The sequence below is a fragment of the Aspergillus neoniger genome (assembly GCF_003184625.1).
Source record: "Aspergillus neoniger CBS 115656 unplaced genomic scaffold BO87scaffold_4, whole genome shotgun sequence".
NCBI lineage: Eukaryota > Fungi > Ascomycota > Eurotiomycetes > Eurotiales > Aspergillaceae > Aspergillus > Aspergillus neoniger.
Window position 1 is genome coordinate 786689 of NW_020291132.1, and position 15777 is coordinate 802465.

At 49.5% G+C, this 15777-nt stretch overlaps 5 protein-coding genes across 5 annotated transcripts; 1 reads left to right on the forward strand and 4 right to left on the reverse strand.

Annotated features, from left to right (window-relative positions):
* Positions 1-259: 259 nt before the first annotated feature.
* BO87DRAFT_373181 (GMC family oxidoreductase) lies at positions 260-2527 on the reverse strand. The gene is made up of 3 exons (XM_025622477.1): positions 2454-2527; positions 2055-2398; positions 260-1959 (listed from the first exon to the last, which is right to left on the reverse strand). Exons 1-3 carry the CDS (start codon positions 2512-2514, stop codon positions 553-555), a joined length of 1812 nt encoding a protein of 603 aa, XP_025483781.1. The 5' UTR covers positions 2515-2527; the 3' UTR covers positions 260-552.
* A 469-nt stretch (positions 2528-2996) lies between these two features.
* On the reverse strand, positions 2997-4769 carry BO87DRAFT_446154 (MFS general substrate transporter; the record flags this gene model as incomplete). Its single annotated transcript, XM_025628201.1, has 3 exons — positions 2997-3193; positions 3279-4407; positions 4504-4769. 3 exons carry the CDS (start codon positions 4767-4769, stop codon positions 3068-3070), a joined length of 1521 nt encoding a protein of 506 aa, XP_025483782.1. The 3' UTR covers positions 2997-3067.
* A 2200-nt stretch (positions 4770-6969) lies between these two features.
* Positions 6970-7503, reverse strand: BO87DRAFT_393737 (cell wall mannoprotein 1 family protein; the record flags this gene model as incomplete). The annotated part of the gene is made up of 1 exon (XM_025625076.1): positions 6970-7503. The coding sequence occupies one exon, from the start codon at positions 7501-7503 to the stop codon at positions 6970-6972; it is 534 nt and encodes a 177-aa protein (XP_025483783.1).
* Positions 7504-9841: 2338 nt separating this feature from the next.
* On the forward strand, positions 9842-12109 carry BO87DRAFT_373182 (histidine kinase). Its single transcript, XM_025622478.1, has one exon. The coding sequence runs from the start codon at positions 9900-9902 to the stop codon at positions 11922-11924; it is 2025 nt and encodes a 674-aa protein (XP_025483784.1). The 5' UTR covers positions 9842-9899; the 3' UTR covers positions 11925-12109.
* Positions 12110-12384: 275 nt separating this feature from the next.
* BO87DRAFT_446160 (tannase and feruloyl esterase) lies at positions 12385-14434 on the reverse strand (the record flags this gene model as incomplete). The annotated part of the gene is made up of 6 exons (XM_025628202.1): positions 12385-12462; positions 12609-12642; positions 12703-12939; positions 13012-13992; positions 14046-14101; positions 14138-14434. The coding sequence occupies 6 exons, from the start codon at positions 14432-14434 to the stop codon at positions 12385-12387; spliced, it is 1683 nt and encodes a 560-aa protein (XP_025483785.1).
* Positions 14435-15777: the final 1343 nt, after the last annotated feature.

Below are 15777 nucleotides of genomic sequence, written 5' to 3' on the forward strand. Positions count from 1 at the left end.
CAGTAGCTATACAAAAGGTCAGAATGTAAACGAGTTTTGCAGCTGACTAGCCAGACGGCCAGTCAGCTGCCTACGAGTCACGATCACCTCTTCTTTTTTACTTCCATATCTTGCTTCTAAAGTGTGTGTGTTCCTTCTGTTCTCCATGACTTTCCTGCTGACTTAAACGGGGCGTTTTTGGGTTGTCGTACTGTTAAGTAGTTGCATAAATGTAAAGGTTAGCTGTCTGGTCTCCACCAACTATTTCTGCACCCCCTTGGCTTCAAGAACAATTTCAGGTTTCGAGTTTCGTCCCAACCCAAGTTCACAATTTCATCAATCATCCAAGTAACACCAGATACATGGCATCAACAATTCAACCAGACAAACCGCAAGCACACTTCTGCCTCCATTAGTAGTAATCCTCTGTCTCACTCTGATGGCCAGACAGTCCAATCCATACCCACGAAAGTAGATAAAATTATTCTGCTATATTAATCGCTGCAGACCTAATATCTCAGCTGTGGAAGAAGTGTACAGATCCGATCATTACACTCGGAATATAGCGGCAGTTCACTCGTCTCCAGCAAGCCCAAGGTCCTTTATAATGATAGTAGCAGCCTTCTCACCAATAGCATAAGCAGTGGTGGCCGCATTTGCGCCAATGTTCTGAGGAACAATACTCAGGTCCACCAACTTCAAGCCCTCAATCCCATGAACATTAAGCTCGGGATCAACCACGCCGCCATCAGCAAGCGCGCCCATCTTGCAAGTACCGAGTGAGTGCCAGGTGGTGCCGACATTCTTGCGCACCCAGCCCTCAATGACCTTGTCGTCCTCCGCAGTGTATTGGATGTCGGGGATGTTCTTGTCATTTGGCTTGTCCAGCCTGACAAGGGCGGCGGCGGAATCCTCAGCGAACGGCGGATGCACGCCCGCAAACTCGCCGCGATAAACATCCATTCTGCGCACGATCTCTCGCTGCTTCTTGTAGGCCCAAATGAGCTTCTTGACATCCAAGTCACTTTTCAAGAATCCAGTCTCAAACGATATATCCGCGTCGGGATCGGGGCTTGTAATGTGGACGTGGCCCCTGGCGTAGGGGTAGACAGTGAACAAAGACGTCGCGAGGTATTGGCCTGGCTCAATGGTGTGTGGCTCACCAGGGAAGCCGCCCAGCAAAGCCATTAGCGCCATGGGCTTGTTGGGAGTGGAGCGATAATCTCTTGCGTATGCCGCCTCGAATTCGGGTCCAAGAGCAGTGACATCCGCTTCGGTGGGACGCAGCTTGCAGGACGCATCTTGGGCATTCCACCCCATGATTGGCGTATTGGTTTTGATTAACTCTTCCATGTTGATTCTACCGGCAAGAGGGGCGTCAAACGTCTCGGTTGGCTCCAAGGCACTGTAGTATGCCTGAGTCAAGAGATGATGATCCTGGTAGTCCCGGCCAATTCCGGGGATATGGGCCACAGTAGGAACGCCAGCCTTGCTGAGAATCGCCTCGTCGCCGAGACCGGACCTCTCGAGAAGCAACGGGGTGCCTATAGCGCCACAGGAACTAATAACTAGCTTTCTGGCTTTGACGCGTCGAACATCGGTGTTGTCTTCCTTCTGGAAGGCAGGGTTTGGCTTGAACTCAACACCCACAGCTCGTTTGCCCTCGAACAGGATCTTGATCACCTTGGTCTCAACGAGGACGTGGAGGTTTGGGTGTGCTCCATCTTCCAGCTTCGGATGCAAGTAGTTGCTGGCGGCATCCTGGCGGCGGCCCTCCTTGTCAACAAAGCGGAGGGCGCGTTGAACGCCGTTGCTGGTGTCGAGGTCCTGAAGATCATTGACCGTCGGGTAGCCGACCTCGTTGGCGGCAGCAATGAATTGCTCTGCCGTACGCTCAGAGTAGAACGTTCCAGGGGACACAACAATAGGGCCATTCTTTCCATGAACAGAGTCAGGGCCCGGACCGTGATACGTCTCAAGCTACAATGAGTAATGGTGGGTTAGTGAACACTGTAGCCAAAAATGGCAATGCCGCAGGGTTCATAGAGTGCAGCTTTGTCGATTCGATAACATGCCTTTTTTAAGAAGGGGATCATCTCATCTGTAGACCATCCGGGAGTGGCCCACGAATCCCAATCATGGCGTTGAGCACGACTGTACATCATCAAGTTGATTGATGACCCTCCGCCCAGAACACCGCCTGCTGGGACGATCATTTCGCGATTGTCCAACTGCGGCTCCGCATTTCCCTTGTAAAACAGGGTTGCGGTGCTGGTTGGAAGAAGTGCAGTTGGAAAAAGGAGTGGGAACGCAATCAAGTGGTTACCCTTGTTGTTCTGCCCGCCCTCGACCACGAGGATGGACAGTGAGGGATCGGCATCGGCGAGTCTGGAAGCAACGACACACCCCGCGGTACCGCCTAGGAGAGTTCGTTAGTATAGAGTTATGTTTAGCAGATGAGTAGATGAACAAACCGCCGACGATGATAATGTCGACCTCGTCGATGCTTTCAGGGAGCCGGGTGTAAATGCCCATACTGTTGAATGTGATGGTACGGTGGAATGTAATGGTGGAACGAACTGGGCGCAGTGGATGGTATCACACTATGTTTAATAGCTCCGGGTCGGACGTCCGACTGGCATAACCCCACGGGACTCTTAATGACGCGTGGATCCCTGTAAGTCTTTGATGCCAATCACTTGGATTGTTGGACAAGGCTGACTGCGTTGTTACCCACTACTATCTGCGGCCAGCAACAGGCGAGCGTCTCAAATGTGGCTCTAGGTTTGCGGGGCTGGATATATAGTGTCCACGGCTAGTAATGACTAGGTTCGTCTGGGTAACATTACGCTACGCCGTGTAAAATTGTCCTTGATTTCACTGTGCGTTGTTAAAGGTGATGAAGGGTACTCTCTAAAGTCTACTATACCTCATATCTTACTACGTTGTACTTTCTATACCATAGATCCACATTACATACAAGTCTATCGCCAAGCAAAATGATTGAGGATATTACAGTTGTATCATGCTAACAGTGATGTATGCGGTAGATTTAAGTCAGCTTGGAACAGACAAGTACGTAATTGTATTATTGCAGCGCGGCGAAATCCAATCTCTCAAATTTGAGAGGGAGGGCAATAAGGAAGCCAAGCGCTGCACCAAATATGTTCAGGTAAAACACAGAAGCTACACTCTGCGTAACTGCCTCCGTGACCTGAGCACGAACATGTTCGGACAACGTCGCGAGCAAGCTACTTCCTACCCCATCAATAGCGCCTCTGATTTTCGCTAAGAGGAACATTTGGTAGAATGTGCGATATCTTCTCTGTGGCATGGTTGATAAGAACAGAGGTAGCGATGCCCAGTGACAAGGCTAGACCACCCATCTGCGCACAAGAGAAGAACGCCGTAACGTCCTTTCTTGTCGCCTGCGGACGCTTCAACTGGCCCACAGTATAGCCAAGCTGAATGACTGGTCCGACACCAAAACCTTGGATAATGGTGTATCCACAAATGGTAGCCCGAGAGGTATTCGTGTGAATGCTGGACAGCAGGCCGTTGCTAACAAGGAGCAGGACACTGGCCCAGATGAACCAGCACTTGTACCATGGGAACTTGGGCATTACTCCCCCGCTAATGCCAGCACTGACCACAATAGATGCCACAAATGGCAGAGTATAGACTGCAGAGCGCATCGAGGAATCATGCAGCACAAACTGGAAAAACAGCGGAAGCGTGTAGATGGTGACAACGATATCAGAAACTGCGACAATTGTCCAGATCCACAGGCCAACCACCAATGGATCCTTGAAGAACTGCACGGGAAAAATGCGATCCGACGTGAAAAGGTGGAATTTCTGCTGCAGAGCAAACAGGATCCATAGCACAGCGGTGGCAACGTAAAGTCCAATCATCTGGCCGCTATCCCAGCTGCACACAACGCCACCAAAGCCCAAAAGCATGACTGTCGACACGGCAAAGCCAAGAAATAACACAGCACCCAGATGGTCAAATGCCTTAATCACGTCCCTGACTCCTAGCGACATGCTAGGTGGCGCCGAAGGCATAATCCAGATACACGCGGGGGCGGCAACGGCGGCAACGCAGATATTGATGTAAAAAGCCCATCTCCATGTTGCAGGCGAATCAGCAAACGCAGATCCTATAACGGGTCCAAGAATAGTTCCTAAGCTCCACGCCATGCCGACAATGTTGAGATACTGGTTTTGTTCTTTGGCAGTTGTCATTCCAGTGATCATGCTAATGGTGCCGACGTAGATGCCAGAGCCACCGGAGCCAGCCAGAGCGCGACCCGCGACGACGGCGCCAATGGACGACGCTGAGCCGATAACCGCAGATCCTACTTCGAAAATAAGCAGGGCAGCGAGAAAGACAAGCTTGCCGTCGAGGAACTTGTTGAGTTTCGCCCTGAGAACAAAAGTGTTGGTAGTCTGTCCGCCAAATTACTCTGCTGCTCACTTATCTTATCAGATAGGGTTGGTTCCAACTTCACCCATGGGATACGCCACTGAAACCCACGGGAGCATATCTATGCGATTGCCAAATGTGTCGACAATGGCAGGTCGCACCGTTGCAGTCACGGTATTGTCGAAGGCATACAGAAAAGTCGCCGACAGCAGGGCAACATTGACAACAAACCACGCAACACCTGTGATCTTGCGCTCGGTTACAACACCGGCAGACGCAGACGGGCCACTGGCAGTGGAAATCTGTATGGGCTTCTCAACATGGTCACTTATCGATGAAGCAGCTGTCGGTCTCGGCGGCATGATGCAGGTACACTTCTGGCCAACTGCTCCGTCTGTAGTCGCATCCCAAGGATTTAAGCCTGGGAAGCAGAGTGGACTGGACTTGAGCAACCCTGCTAACCAGCTTCCGAGGAGAACAGAGAATTCTTTAGTGTAACAGTAGATCAGTACATAATGTAACGAAGTAACTAATTAGAAAACTAGTGGGCAGCGCTCGTTATCTCCATCGCCATAGCCTTGTTGCACCACCTCCGTCCGCAGATGGGAGCGCAGGGAATCAAGAGTTCTCCTGTGTAAATGTAGATCACAACATATAAGGCATGGACAACAACTACTAAAGTAGCTAACTAACAAGTTACTGGACTGCGCTCTTTATCACATCCTTGTTGAGCCCCACCCCCTTGCGCTAGTCGAGCTGCCGGCGCATCGCAATCAACTGATTACAGAGATACTCCGTATTTCGCGTTGGTGACAGTTCCCTTGCAATTGTGGACAAACACTCACTTTTAGGAGCTTAAAAGGCAGATATTCCAGTACTCAATGTGATCATCCTGATTGGGGGTAAGAATATCTCATTATAGCCCTAATAAAACAACAGATGCGTTCTGTAGTCACAGCGCACAGATCACCGAGGACACCCGGTTGTTCTGGCCACAGCCTAACTATAACCCGTTACGGTTAGTGCCTACTGACCACGATTCAACTTAGTTTAACCTCATCAATTGCGGTTCTTTGTCTCCCAGTTGGCGTCCATGCCGAATTAAGTAGGTGATGTACAGGAGGGTCGATAATGATGATCTTTGCCTTAAAAGGTGCACTTGGAGTCCAACGTCACCGAGGTCAAAGGAGGGCGGGCGCGAGATGAAAGGACTCAGACAGGACAGGGGACCACATCCCCAACGGAAGAAAAGGCACTAACACGGTAGTAGTGGCTCGGTTCACACGCAGCCGTTTGCCTTGGGGGTAATTAGACTAGACACCTCGCTAAAATCGGGCAGCATTGCGCGGCCGCAAGGATTGAACAGCCTAGCGACGGCTAACTCGCACTACGTGGTCCAACATTGTGATAACCCCCTCTTGCTCGGGATTAGACGATGTGGGAGTGGTGAAATAGGTCGACAATGCAATAAAAAGACGATCGGAATATATCAATATGAAAGGCAAAAAATTACCCGAGAAATATACATCGGTTATTCTTGTCCGATCCCGAATCTCCAATTGTGAAAGACGTCGCCAGTTAAGCGGAATTTATGCTTAACGCTAACTAGGCATGAGCTCACTGGCCATCATGTCAAAGTCCTATTCGCGAGCAGCCAATGCCCATATAAATATTCCAAGTTCTGGTCAAATACTCAGCCCGCTTAACTGGAGATACTGTATATTTTTGATGTTCTCTTTCCCGTGGCTTTCTTTCCATGTGCTACTACTCCCCACGCCTTGTTTGTTCTTTGAGACCCCGTTAGGGTATTTGAAAACAACCCCACTTCTTCATGAAGATCCCGTAGCATATGTTCGAGCAAGGTAAATGACAGGTACATTGTGACTAGGAGAGGGCCTTACACCCAGATGTATCTTTGAAAGGTTTAGATAATCAATTTTATGCTAAAGAAGTACAATAGATATTGTACTTGCCTTCAGTTTTCTTAAAGAATGCACAGGGGGCCAAGAAGGGGTAATGAATCTGCTTCGGTCGTCGCTTGGAAGTCCTACTTCTGCGATCGTTTACTTTGGGTTAAGATTAAGCTTCCGCCTTTGAACTTAAACCGTGCTGTCACTTTCATCCCCTTCATGAAGGGTAGAAAATGGATTCTATCGTGCTTGCTTAATATTTGAACTAAACAACATGATGTTTGCTGGAAGTTGTTGAAACAGTGTGGCTCTAGCCAGGATGCCCTAGCTTGACAGCGAACCTGAGTTCCCTTATAGAAGCGGCTTCATTTGAGGAATCTGGTGCACGGAAGAGGAGCGCGTGAATGCTGCGATGGGAGCAAAGTACATTCCTAGGATTACAAAAAGGCACATTGAGTTGTGAGGTACAAAACAACCAATAAAAGGATTTGATGCGAGAAAACTTCCAAATCCCGTTGCAAGCTTCTCGCTTTTTGCTTCGGCGCCTTTCAATATCCGTAGTATCACTTCATCCCTTCCTCGAGGCAACGAAATTTTTGTCACCACCTGCCGTCATTGACAGATGTCCTGCGCCATGAAATAGCCAAGTGGGCTAGGAGGAGTAGGCAGCTTCAGCATAGTTAAAAGCACCATCAATAGTAGTCTTGACTGAGGTAGTTTGGTCGCTGAGAGAAGCGGGTTCGTTCGTTATCAATGCATCAGCGAAATTGTCGAAGGCCGTGTGGAGAGTGTGGAGATCGTTGAGTACTAAATCTGCTCCACCTGGAACACTTGACCAAGCAGTTGCTTGATTTGCAACGGCAGTCAATACGCCCGAAAGGCTTTCGATGACCGCTTGGACATCATTAAGAATAGCGGCTCCAGTTTCATCATCCAAGGAGCCGGCGCTGTTGGTATCGGTAGTTGCATAATTCACCGAAGAAATAAGATTCTGGAAATCGTTGTGGATAGCCACAGCCCCGGCTAAACCACTAGAAGGGAAAGTATTAACGTCATTGCCAAGAGTTGAAATCCCCGGGGCGATTCTTTGGTTTATGTCGTCTTCGACTGTGATTGCGTCGCGGCGAAGGATAGGGGTAGCGGCAGCAGTTAGAGCCAGAGTGAGAAGTTTGGCGATGAGTACCATCTTTGTTGTTGAAAGTTGATGGGGGACAATAGTGCTAAGGTTGTGACAGCCAAGAAGATGGAGGTATGGTTTCCGAGGACATTATTAAGGGCTACCTGGGCTCTAAATATTATGCGATGAGTGAATAAGTGTAATACCGGGATGTGAGGCAGGTAAGGATCACGCATACATAGCACAGCTAGCGCCATTCTGCATATTCAAATTCACCTTTGCCTGGAGACTATACCATTCCACGTATCAAGTGCCCATACTCTTACTGGATAAACACTGAGTCTGAAGAGGCTTACATTCTCCAGTCTCCGTGAGACATGCTAGGCCCGAAATCTATGTAAGCAAGGGGCGCATGTACATGGAGCGAGAGAAATGGTACAACATGCCACAGGCAGTAGTGGAACAGCTTGAATATACATAGAGTGGATCGACCGGCCACGCTCATGCCCTAGTCCACATTCTTTGAGGTGTAAGTGTCCCCAGATCACCAGGTTATGCATATTGCCAGCTCCTACCAGGAAAAGATTTGGTTTGACTAGTGATGATTATCAAAACAACAACCTCGAAAAGACGAAATGTCTTACTAGAACACATACCCGACAAACCCTCATACATAATAAAGCTGGAAATATGTTGATAGAGATATTGAGGCTAGAAACTTGTACGAGATTCCTTATGTCCTGGAAATATATGAATACTTTGATAGCTTGAACATAAGAGCTCAGCAGAGGTAGGTTGGTCTGTCAGCGGCAATAACGTGATCTACAGTGTAATGAGCCCACATACGGAACCGATTGGCTCTTTTAGAACCTCATGCTGGCTGTGTCGGACAATATCTCCGTAGATTCGGGCTGCTCCTTCAACAAACCAACACAGAGAGGGCTTGCTGCAAAGAGTACCTCTTCAGTTGCATCCAGCTCAGCCTTGCCGTTTTCCAGAATAATGATACGGGGTAACCCTTTGTTGGGTCTCAGAAATTAAATTATCATGGGCGAAGAATCCGATGACGTTCCCATTCGCGGGATCTGGTGTCTACCACTCATCGCCTGGTCAACAACTGCATGGAATAACGGTAGCTATATTGGGATTAAATGTACCAGTTAGATTGAAGCACTCGCGCGAAGCTGCCTCTACCCATTGACCCTTAGTATGATTCTCCCAAACCAACGGGAAGGACCATTAAAGGAGGAGTCGACAGAACATAGCTCTGAGTTCGTTTATGCAATAGAATTTGGCATATGTTCAAAGGCGTAAAGTAAGTGGGAAGTCTGAGTGACCCCATAGTGTCGCCCAAGGACGCCATGTGTACGCAGCAGTATATGAGCAATCCGGCAAGTGGGGTTCCCCAATCTGCCATTTCGGAAGGCGAACCCAAATAATGTCCGAACCCTATTTGTATCCCGGCATTGCTTACTATTCTTCATAGCTGGGCTTACCGTGAACGAAGTGGCATGCGATATTAAACAGGCGCTCCATATCGATAAACACCTCGTCCTCAAACCCAGCCCTGCATGCCTAGAGAGCGGACTCATTCCCGTCCCACATCGTGAAGATATATATGCAAACGCCACATTAGCGTGGCCTGAGATCCGGGAGCGCCTCTTCGCCTGAGTTTAGTGAATAAGTATCTTCGTCTATTGTTGCGGATTTGTCGCAACACTTCAGCGGGCTTGATATAGCCGAGATTACTCGACCGGCATTCCCGGTTGTCCGAAGCTTTGTGGTCCTACTCTTTTCGGCGATGAAAATCTAGCTGATTAGATTTAGCGGGTAGCCAAACCTGCTTCGATCCATGGTAACATATCCGAGCGAGCAAGATAGTAGTTACTCAAGGCGCTCTGATTGGTGGCTTGCTGCCCCGATGGCTGGGCGCGATGGACCGCCGGCAGTTGTCGAACATTTTAGACAGCTCAAATGCCTCCAGTAAGTACCAGTGGCAGCTAATCCTGACTGCAACTCTCGTCTACTCGCTTTGAAGGACTGGCCTTAATGACTACTCTCTCCCTGTGTCCAAATGATAAAGAAGATAAGCATCAATGCATAGTAGATAGATCTTCACGCAGTCGCCACCGCCCGTGAACCTAGAACGGACTTTGCTGGCTCTAAGAGAATACAAGTCGACTACTAATCGTCTGCTCTCGGATGGCCTAGGCGCCTTAACTCCATGGGCAGAGGCGGGGGATGTCAGGGGCGATCGCCTGGAGTGGAAGACCGGAAGCTGGTTCCAGCTCAAGTCGCACCAATGAATGGCAGCGCAGTGGAAGCGTCAATGAGTGGTTCTGCTGCCGGCTGCGTTTCCGCCACTCACAGTGACTTTTCTTCCGCCACGCGATCAAGACCAACAAAAGAAGATATCTCCATCCTTCCCCTTCTTCTGCCTCTCATGTCTGTTCAAACAAGTCGCAATGTTCTCCGACGGCCAAGTGGCCGCTCTCTCCCTCGATGAGAAGCTCGCGACATCACGCAGTGTACCTCTGCCAGACGATGACTCCCCAGCGGTGTCTCCCTCGCTCGCATGCATCTACCGCCATACCCCGACGCCGACCATCGTCCTCGATTCATCCATGACCATTGTCGAGGTCTCTGATAGTCATCTCGCTTTATCCGGCAAGACGCGCCAATCTATGCTGCATGCGACTGTTCGTGACCTCGACCCAGCTGCCGTACCAGCTCCTAACATCGCTATCCTCTGTGGCGCACTGCGTGCAGCTTGCTCGACCAAGGAAACCCAGATAGTGGAGAGAATCGTGTCCAGCGACAATTCTTTATACAACCTCCGAGTTACTCCCATCTTTGATACATTCACTCTGCTGTACATTGTATTGGAGGCGCACAAGCTTTCCGAGGAGACCGCCAGCGTTAATCATGCCTATACAAACGAAACTTACAAAATCCTCGTGGATACCGTTAAAGAGTACGCCATTTTCATGCTCGATACTCAGGGCAATATCACCACCTGGAATCCCGGCGCTGCAATCATGAAGGGATGGCCAGCAGAGGAGATCCTTGGCAGACATTTCTCTGTCTTTTACAGCCCAGAGGATCGCCTGGCAGGAAAGCCCCTCCGAGGTCTTGCTGTGTGCTTGCGCGAAGGCCGCATGGAAGATGAGGGGTGGAGGTATCGGCGCGATGGCTCGCGATTCTGGGCCAATGTGCTTATCACCCCAATCTACCAGTTCGGCCAGCACGTTGGTTTCGTCAAAGTCACCCGGGACCTTAGTGAGCGAAAAGAAGCCGAGGCCCGCATAATTGCTGCTTTCGAAGAGTCGTCACGCCTAAAGACCGACTTTCTCGCCAATATTAGCCACGAAATCCGGACTCCGATGAACGGGATGAAAATTGCCATGACAATGCTGGCTGACACGGGTTTGTCACCGACACAGCTCGAGCATGCTGCCATAATCCAAGACTGCATGTCTCTCTTGCTTGAGACTGTGAACGATGTGCTTGACTACTCAAAACTCTCATCTGGCTCTTTCTCCTTACACTCTGATGTCGTTGATGTCAGCGATGTGGTCGGAGCCGTTATACGGAATTGTCGCCCATCTTTGAAGAACGGTGTCGAAATGACCACGGACATTGCACCTGACTTTCCCCGAAATCTTCGAGGAGATCCCCTACGATATCGCCAGATCCTGCAGAACTTGGTCGGCAATGCAGTCAAGTTTACCGAGAGCGGCCATATCCGGGTCTCCACAGCGTGCTCTCCGGATGAACAAGAGGAGGGATGTTGCATCGTGCGTACAGAGGTCGTCGACACCGGCATCGGTGTTCCTGACAACGCAATGAATACCCTATTCACACCGTTCACACGCTTTGCCCACTCGACAACTCGACAATACCAGGGGACTGGTTTGGGTCTGTCCATTTGCAAAAGTCTGGCGGAACTCATGGATGGAAAAGTGGGATATTCTCCAAACCCGGATGGCCAAGGGAGTGTCTTCTGGTTTACTGCCAAACTGGGAGATCGATCAAGTACCCCGTCACTCAAGCCCCGCAGTCCTGCATTAACGCCCGTAGGCCAAGATCTTTGCGATAAAATGCGGGCCATTGCGCCCCACAAACATGTCTTATTGGTTGAGGACAACATGATCAACCATACCATGATGCTGAAACTCCTTCGCGGCATCGGCTTCACGCGAGTGGACGGGGCTTGGAACGGCGCCGAGGCACTTTCTAAGATTAAGAAGAAGCCGCTATCATATAACGTCGTATTGATGGACGTCTCCATGCCCATCATGAATGGCCTTGTCGCGACAGGGCACATCCGCGATATGGGACTCCAGATGCCGATTATCGCAGTCACCGGTAATGCTATGCAGGGCGACGCCGAGAGCTACATTGCAAAGGGCATGAGCGATTGCATCGGCAAGCCGGTTCACCGAGATCAACTACTGAGTGTTCTGTGGAAGTGGATTGGATCACGATAAGAGATACGGGTGGGAACTTGTCTGTTATTTGCATAAGCGCAGCGCAGAGTACGGCGTACCGGACATATAAATAATTGGTCTTTCCATTTCATATATATTGCTTTTCTCACTGGTCTGGTTTCGGGTTTTCTTTCCATATTCCTTTGTGTTTTGTCCTATTTCTTTCCTGCTTTGTTCACTTAGCCTTTCAACTTCTTGTAATCTTACACACTTACGGTTCGAATATATGATAACATGATTATTTTGAAGCAGAAAATCTTAAGACCCCCTCTTTTGGCATCTGACCATCTAAGAAGGATACCTCCAGTACTATCTGTGATTCTACAAACCCTACGTAGTACAGTTGTTATTTCTCTCTTCTGTGTTCTGCCTCCCCAAACAATTATGCTTCTTACTGGGAACACCTTTCACAATGTTCGTTTCCTTCTAAATACAACTGCTTCGTTTGAATGCAAAAAAACTATACATATTGCATATTCCACACGTAGTACATTTTCATCGACTCAGACACCATCTGTTCTGCCACGGCTAGTAGTATCTATATCAATGTCTCCTGTCTATAGCAGCAACATCCCGTCTATACCGATACCACACAAAGTCCTAAACCGGATCAATAATGACAAATAATATATCTACCCCTATTTACACATCAACACAATCCCAATAATCCTCATGCGTCGACACACCAGTCTGCGTCCAATTCGCCTGTTTCGGGTACCTAACCAACATCCCCCAATTAGCAAACCCTCCTGTCAATGGGAATTTAACGTTAACTTACGGGCAAATCTTCCGATTATGAAGCAGTGTCGTCGGATCCGCATTATCCTCAAAGTTCGTGGTAACCATATACGACGGGGCATGACCACCCTCTACCCAACTAATAAGCATGAGGAAAGAGTCATGAACGTAGTTATCGACGACGTTGGCAGGGGTGAAGTTGAAGAAGTTCCCAGCTTGGTATGGGCCAGCTAGGTACCATAGTGCGGACATGCAGGTGGGGGTGCCGGTGCAGTGTCTATCTTTTGTTAGTCATCTTTGGGGATTGTCGTGGGATACTGGAATTGGGATATGAGGGATTGGGGCTCACTCTAATCCCGGAATCAAGTAAAGCTGATAATGTTGGTCGATGTCGAAACCCTTCTCCAACGCAGCATACGTGGCTTTGTGGTGATAGTACACACTTGAACCCGGTGAGACGACCGAGTCCGACATGCCGTGCCAGTGGAAGAATTTCCCGCCTCGGTTAAAGAAAGGAGACAGGTCGAAGTCGTCTGCGTTTGCGTGGGCGGGATTACGCGCGTCTGCCTCGGCGATGAGGTCGTATGTTAGGTCCTGGGCTGTGAGGTTCTTGAAGCCGAGGACGTTTTGGATGTACCATGATTTGGAGTGCTGTTTGCCGAAGGTAGTGTTCCAGGTGGGTTCGCTGCTGAACCATGCACCGGGGTAGATGAGGTCTTGGTCGAAGGTGGTCCAGTCGTTGTAGATCTTGCGGAGGGTATCAAGTTGTGGTGCGGTGAGGCAGCTGGATGTTTTGTTACGGCTGCAGGCTAGTGGTTCGGGGTTGAAGAAGCAGCCTTGTGGGTTCGATATGATGGAGTCCGTGAGGTTGTCTTGGGGATCGCATTGGCGGAGGACCTCGTCCGTGATGACTGGGTATAATGAGGGTGGGATTGAGGAGTTTGATTGGTGTGCGCCGCCGATTGTTGTCTGCTTGTAGTTGTAAAATGCTTGGTGTGTCATCCACCAGGTTGGCGCACCCGCCATAGCACCATCGTAGTCTTCGGGGTATGTCTGAATGGACTTCATGACTTGTCGGCCTCCGTCGGAGCATCCGGTGATGTAGCTGTATTTGGGTTCCACGTCGTACCAGGCTTTGACGATGGCCTTGGCGGTAAGGGTAGATAGGTGCAGTGCTCTGTGACTCCAGTCGATGAGGCCATTGGGAGTCTCCCAGCCTGAAACGTGGTCCGGCTCGTCGTGACCGGAGTTAGAGGCAAATGTGGCAAAGGCGTAGCGCAGGCCTGCACTTGCTACGCCCCATGAGAGCCCAGAGTCGGGGGCTGCCATCCTAGAGGTCGTAAGTGAGGAGTCAAGTTGGGGGTGCATAGCCTTTATACATACATGATACTGCCGTTGAAGTGGGTAGGAAGAAGTGCTCCCAAGCCCCAAGTCGCGCCCTGTTCATTTGTTCCGTTGACTCGGAACGCACATACAGTTGGGATATCGGTGGTAAACGTCGAAGCGCCAACATAGTCGGTGAACTCATCCAGAGTTTCATTGCTGTCAATGTAAAAAGCGTACGGAACACTCAATGTGGTTCCATTGAGCCCTGGAAGCTTGTTTACGAAGGCCTGCAAGCCACTGGTGGTGCAATTGGGCGCATTGACTGCCGCGTAGGTGGTGGCGTTCTCGTAGGCGCAAATATCACCTGCAGGCAAGCTGCATTTAAATTGCGCACTGGCAACGGCTAGAAGTGATGCCCATGTCGCAAGGGCTAGTGAGAGACCCATGTTGGAGAAGATGGATGATCAGCAGAGGCTATGTCTATCCTGTCATCCATGGTGATGGGAAGCGCATTTATAGCTGACTTCGTTTCCGGACTTCGTCAAGTCATCTCGGGAGCCCGTCGGGTCTGTCTTGCTCCGGGAGGCATTTTGAAGCCTCATACATAGAAAGCTGTCTGATCTTCTTGCAATGACGCGTGTGGCGTTTCGTCAAATCCGTCATTTCCCCTGAAGATCCGAAGCTTAGCACCCACCTCGAGACGAGCCTGTCACAGCTCTATTTAAGTACCTTTCAGTACTCACGCCATCTTACAGAGATCGCTAGAGGAAACCTGATGTGACAAGTTTCTGAAGACTTGACCATAAAATGTCGTCTTGGCAGCCTATTCTTAGGGCATAATTCATGTCCCTTACTTGCAAGGGTAGATAATTGCCGGTCAAGAACAGGTCGGGGATATTTGGACATTCCCCACCCGAGGATCGACGATATGGATCCTCGCCGATTCTCAACGAACCCGCCCCACGGACCAACGCGTCGTGTCCACCTGAACCGGCATTAACTTGCGGAGATTAAACCTCATTAAGCGTAGGCAATTTATCTTGTTCAAATCAAGCCTGCGCTATGAAGCTTGGCCTTTCCCTTACCCACCGTCCCTATCATATCAAGGACGGGATATCAGTAAATTCAAGGAGCTTCGCCGCTAGGCAGCAACCGGAGATCTCTGATTAAGTGTATCTGGTAGACAATTGACCCTTAGGGCTACCCCCCAAAACTTGGCAAGGACTTTAGTGGGTCATGGACTCTGCCCTATTGTGCAGTGACCTTGCGAAACATAACTTGACAAAAAGACAATGACGTGTGCCACCACATTGGATTTGCTTTAAATGGGGACCACCACCCTTGACTGGTCCCATAGAAGGAATTGGCATCTTTGGATGGCTATTAATTTATTTCTGACCACTGCCAGTCGACGAAGCTTAGGCAGCTCACTATAGAAAGATCTGCCCGCAGAAATTTCTCCACACTTTCTTCTGCAATCCTAAGTTAGATACTGTCTCATACAATGTCTATATATCTTTTCCAGAAGCAACAGAGATGGTTTCGATAATCATCACGGCTGCCGATAACTAATGGAAATACAACATGACATCAATTTGACTACGAAGCCGGAATGCTATCCGATCCGATGATACAGATGAGGGGGCCCTATAATTTAGATGAGAACAAAAGGAGACTCCGGGATTGTAATGGCTCCTTTGCCTTCTTGCTACACTCCTAAGCTAGTCTTGATAAATAATTCAGATTTATTTTAGCCATTGTGCGCCATAATGTCCACCTCTGGCTGTAA

Excerpts from the sequence above, each read along its gene's own strand:
- BO87DRAFT_373181 (XM_025622477.1), bottom strand. The coding sequence starts at position 2,514 with ATGGGCATTTACACCCGGCTCCCTGAAAGCATCGACGAGGTCGACATT. Across the intron at positions 2,399-2,453 it reads CGACATTATCATCGTCGGCG|GCGGTACCGCGGGGTGTGTC; the intron begins GTTTGTTCATCT and ends GAACTCTCCTAG. Across the intron at positions 1,960-2,054 it reads TGATCCCCTTCTTAAAAAAG|CTTGAGACGTATCACGGTCC; the intron begins GCATGTTATCGA and ends TACTCATTGTAG.
- BO87DRAFT_373182 (XM_025622478.1), top strand. The coding sequence starts at position 9,900 with ATGTTCTCCGACGGCCAAGTGGCCGCTCTCTCCCTCGATGAGAAGCTC.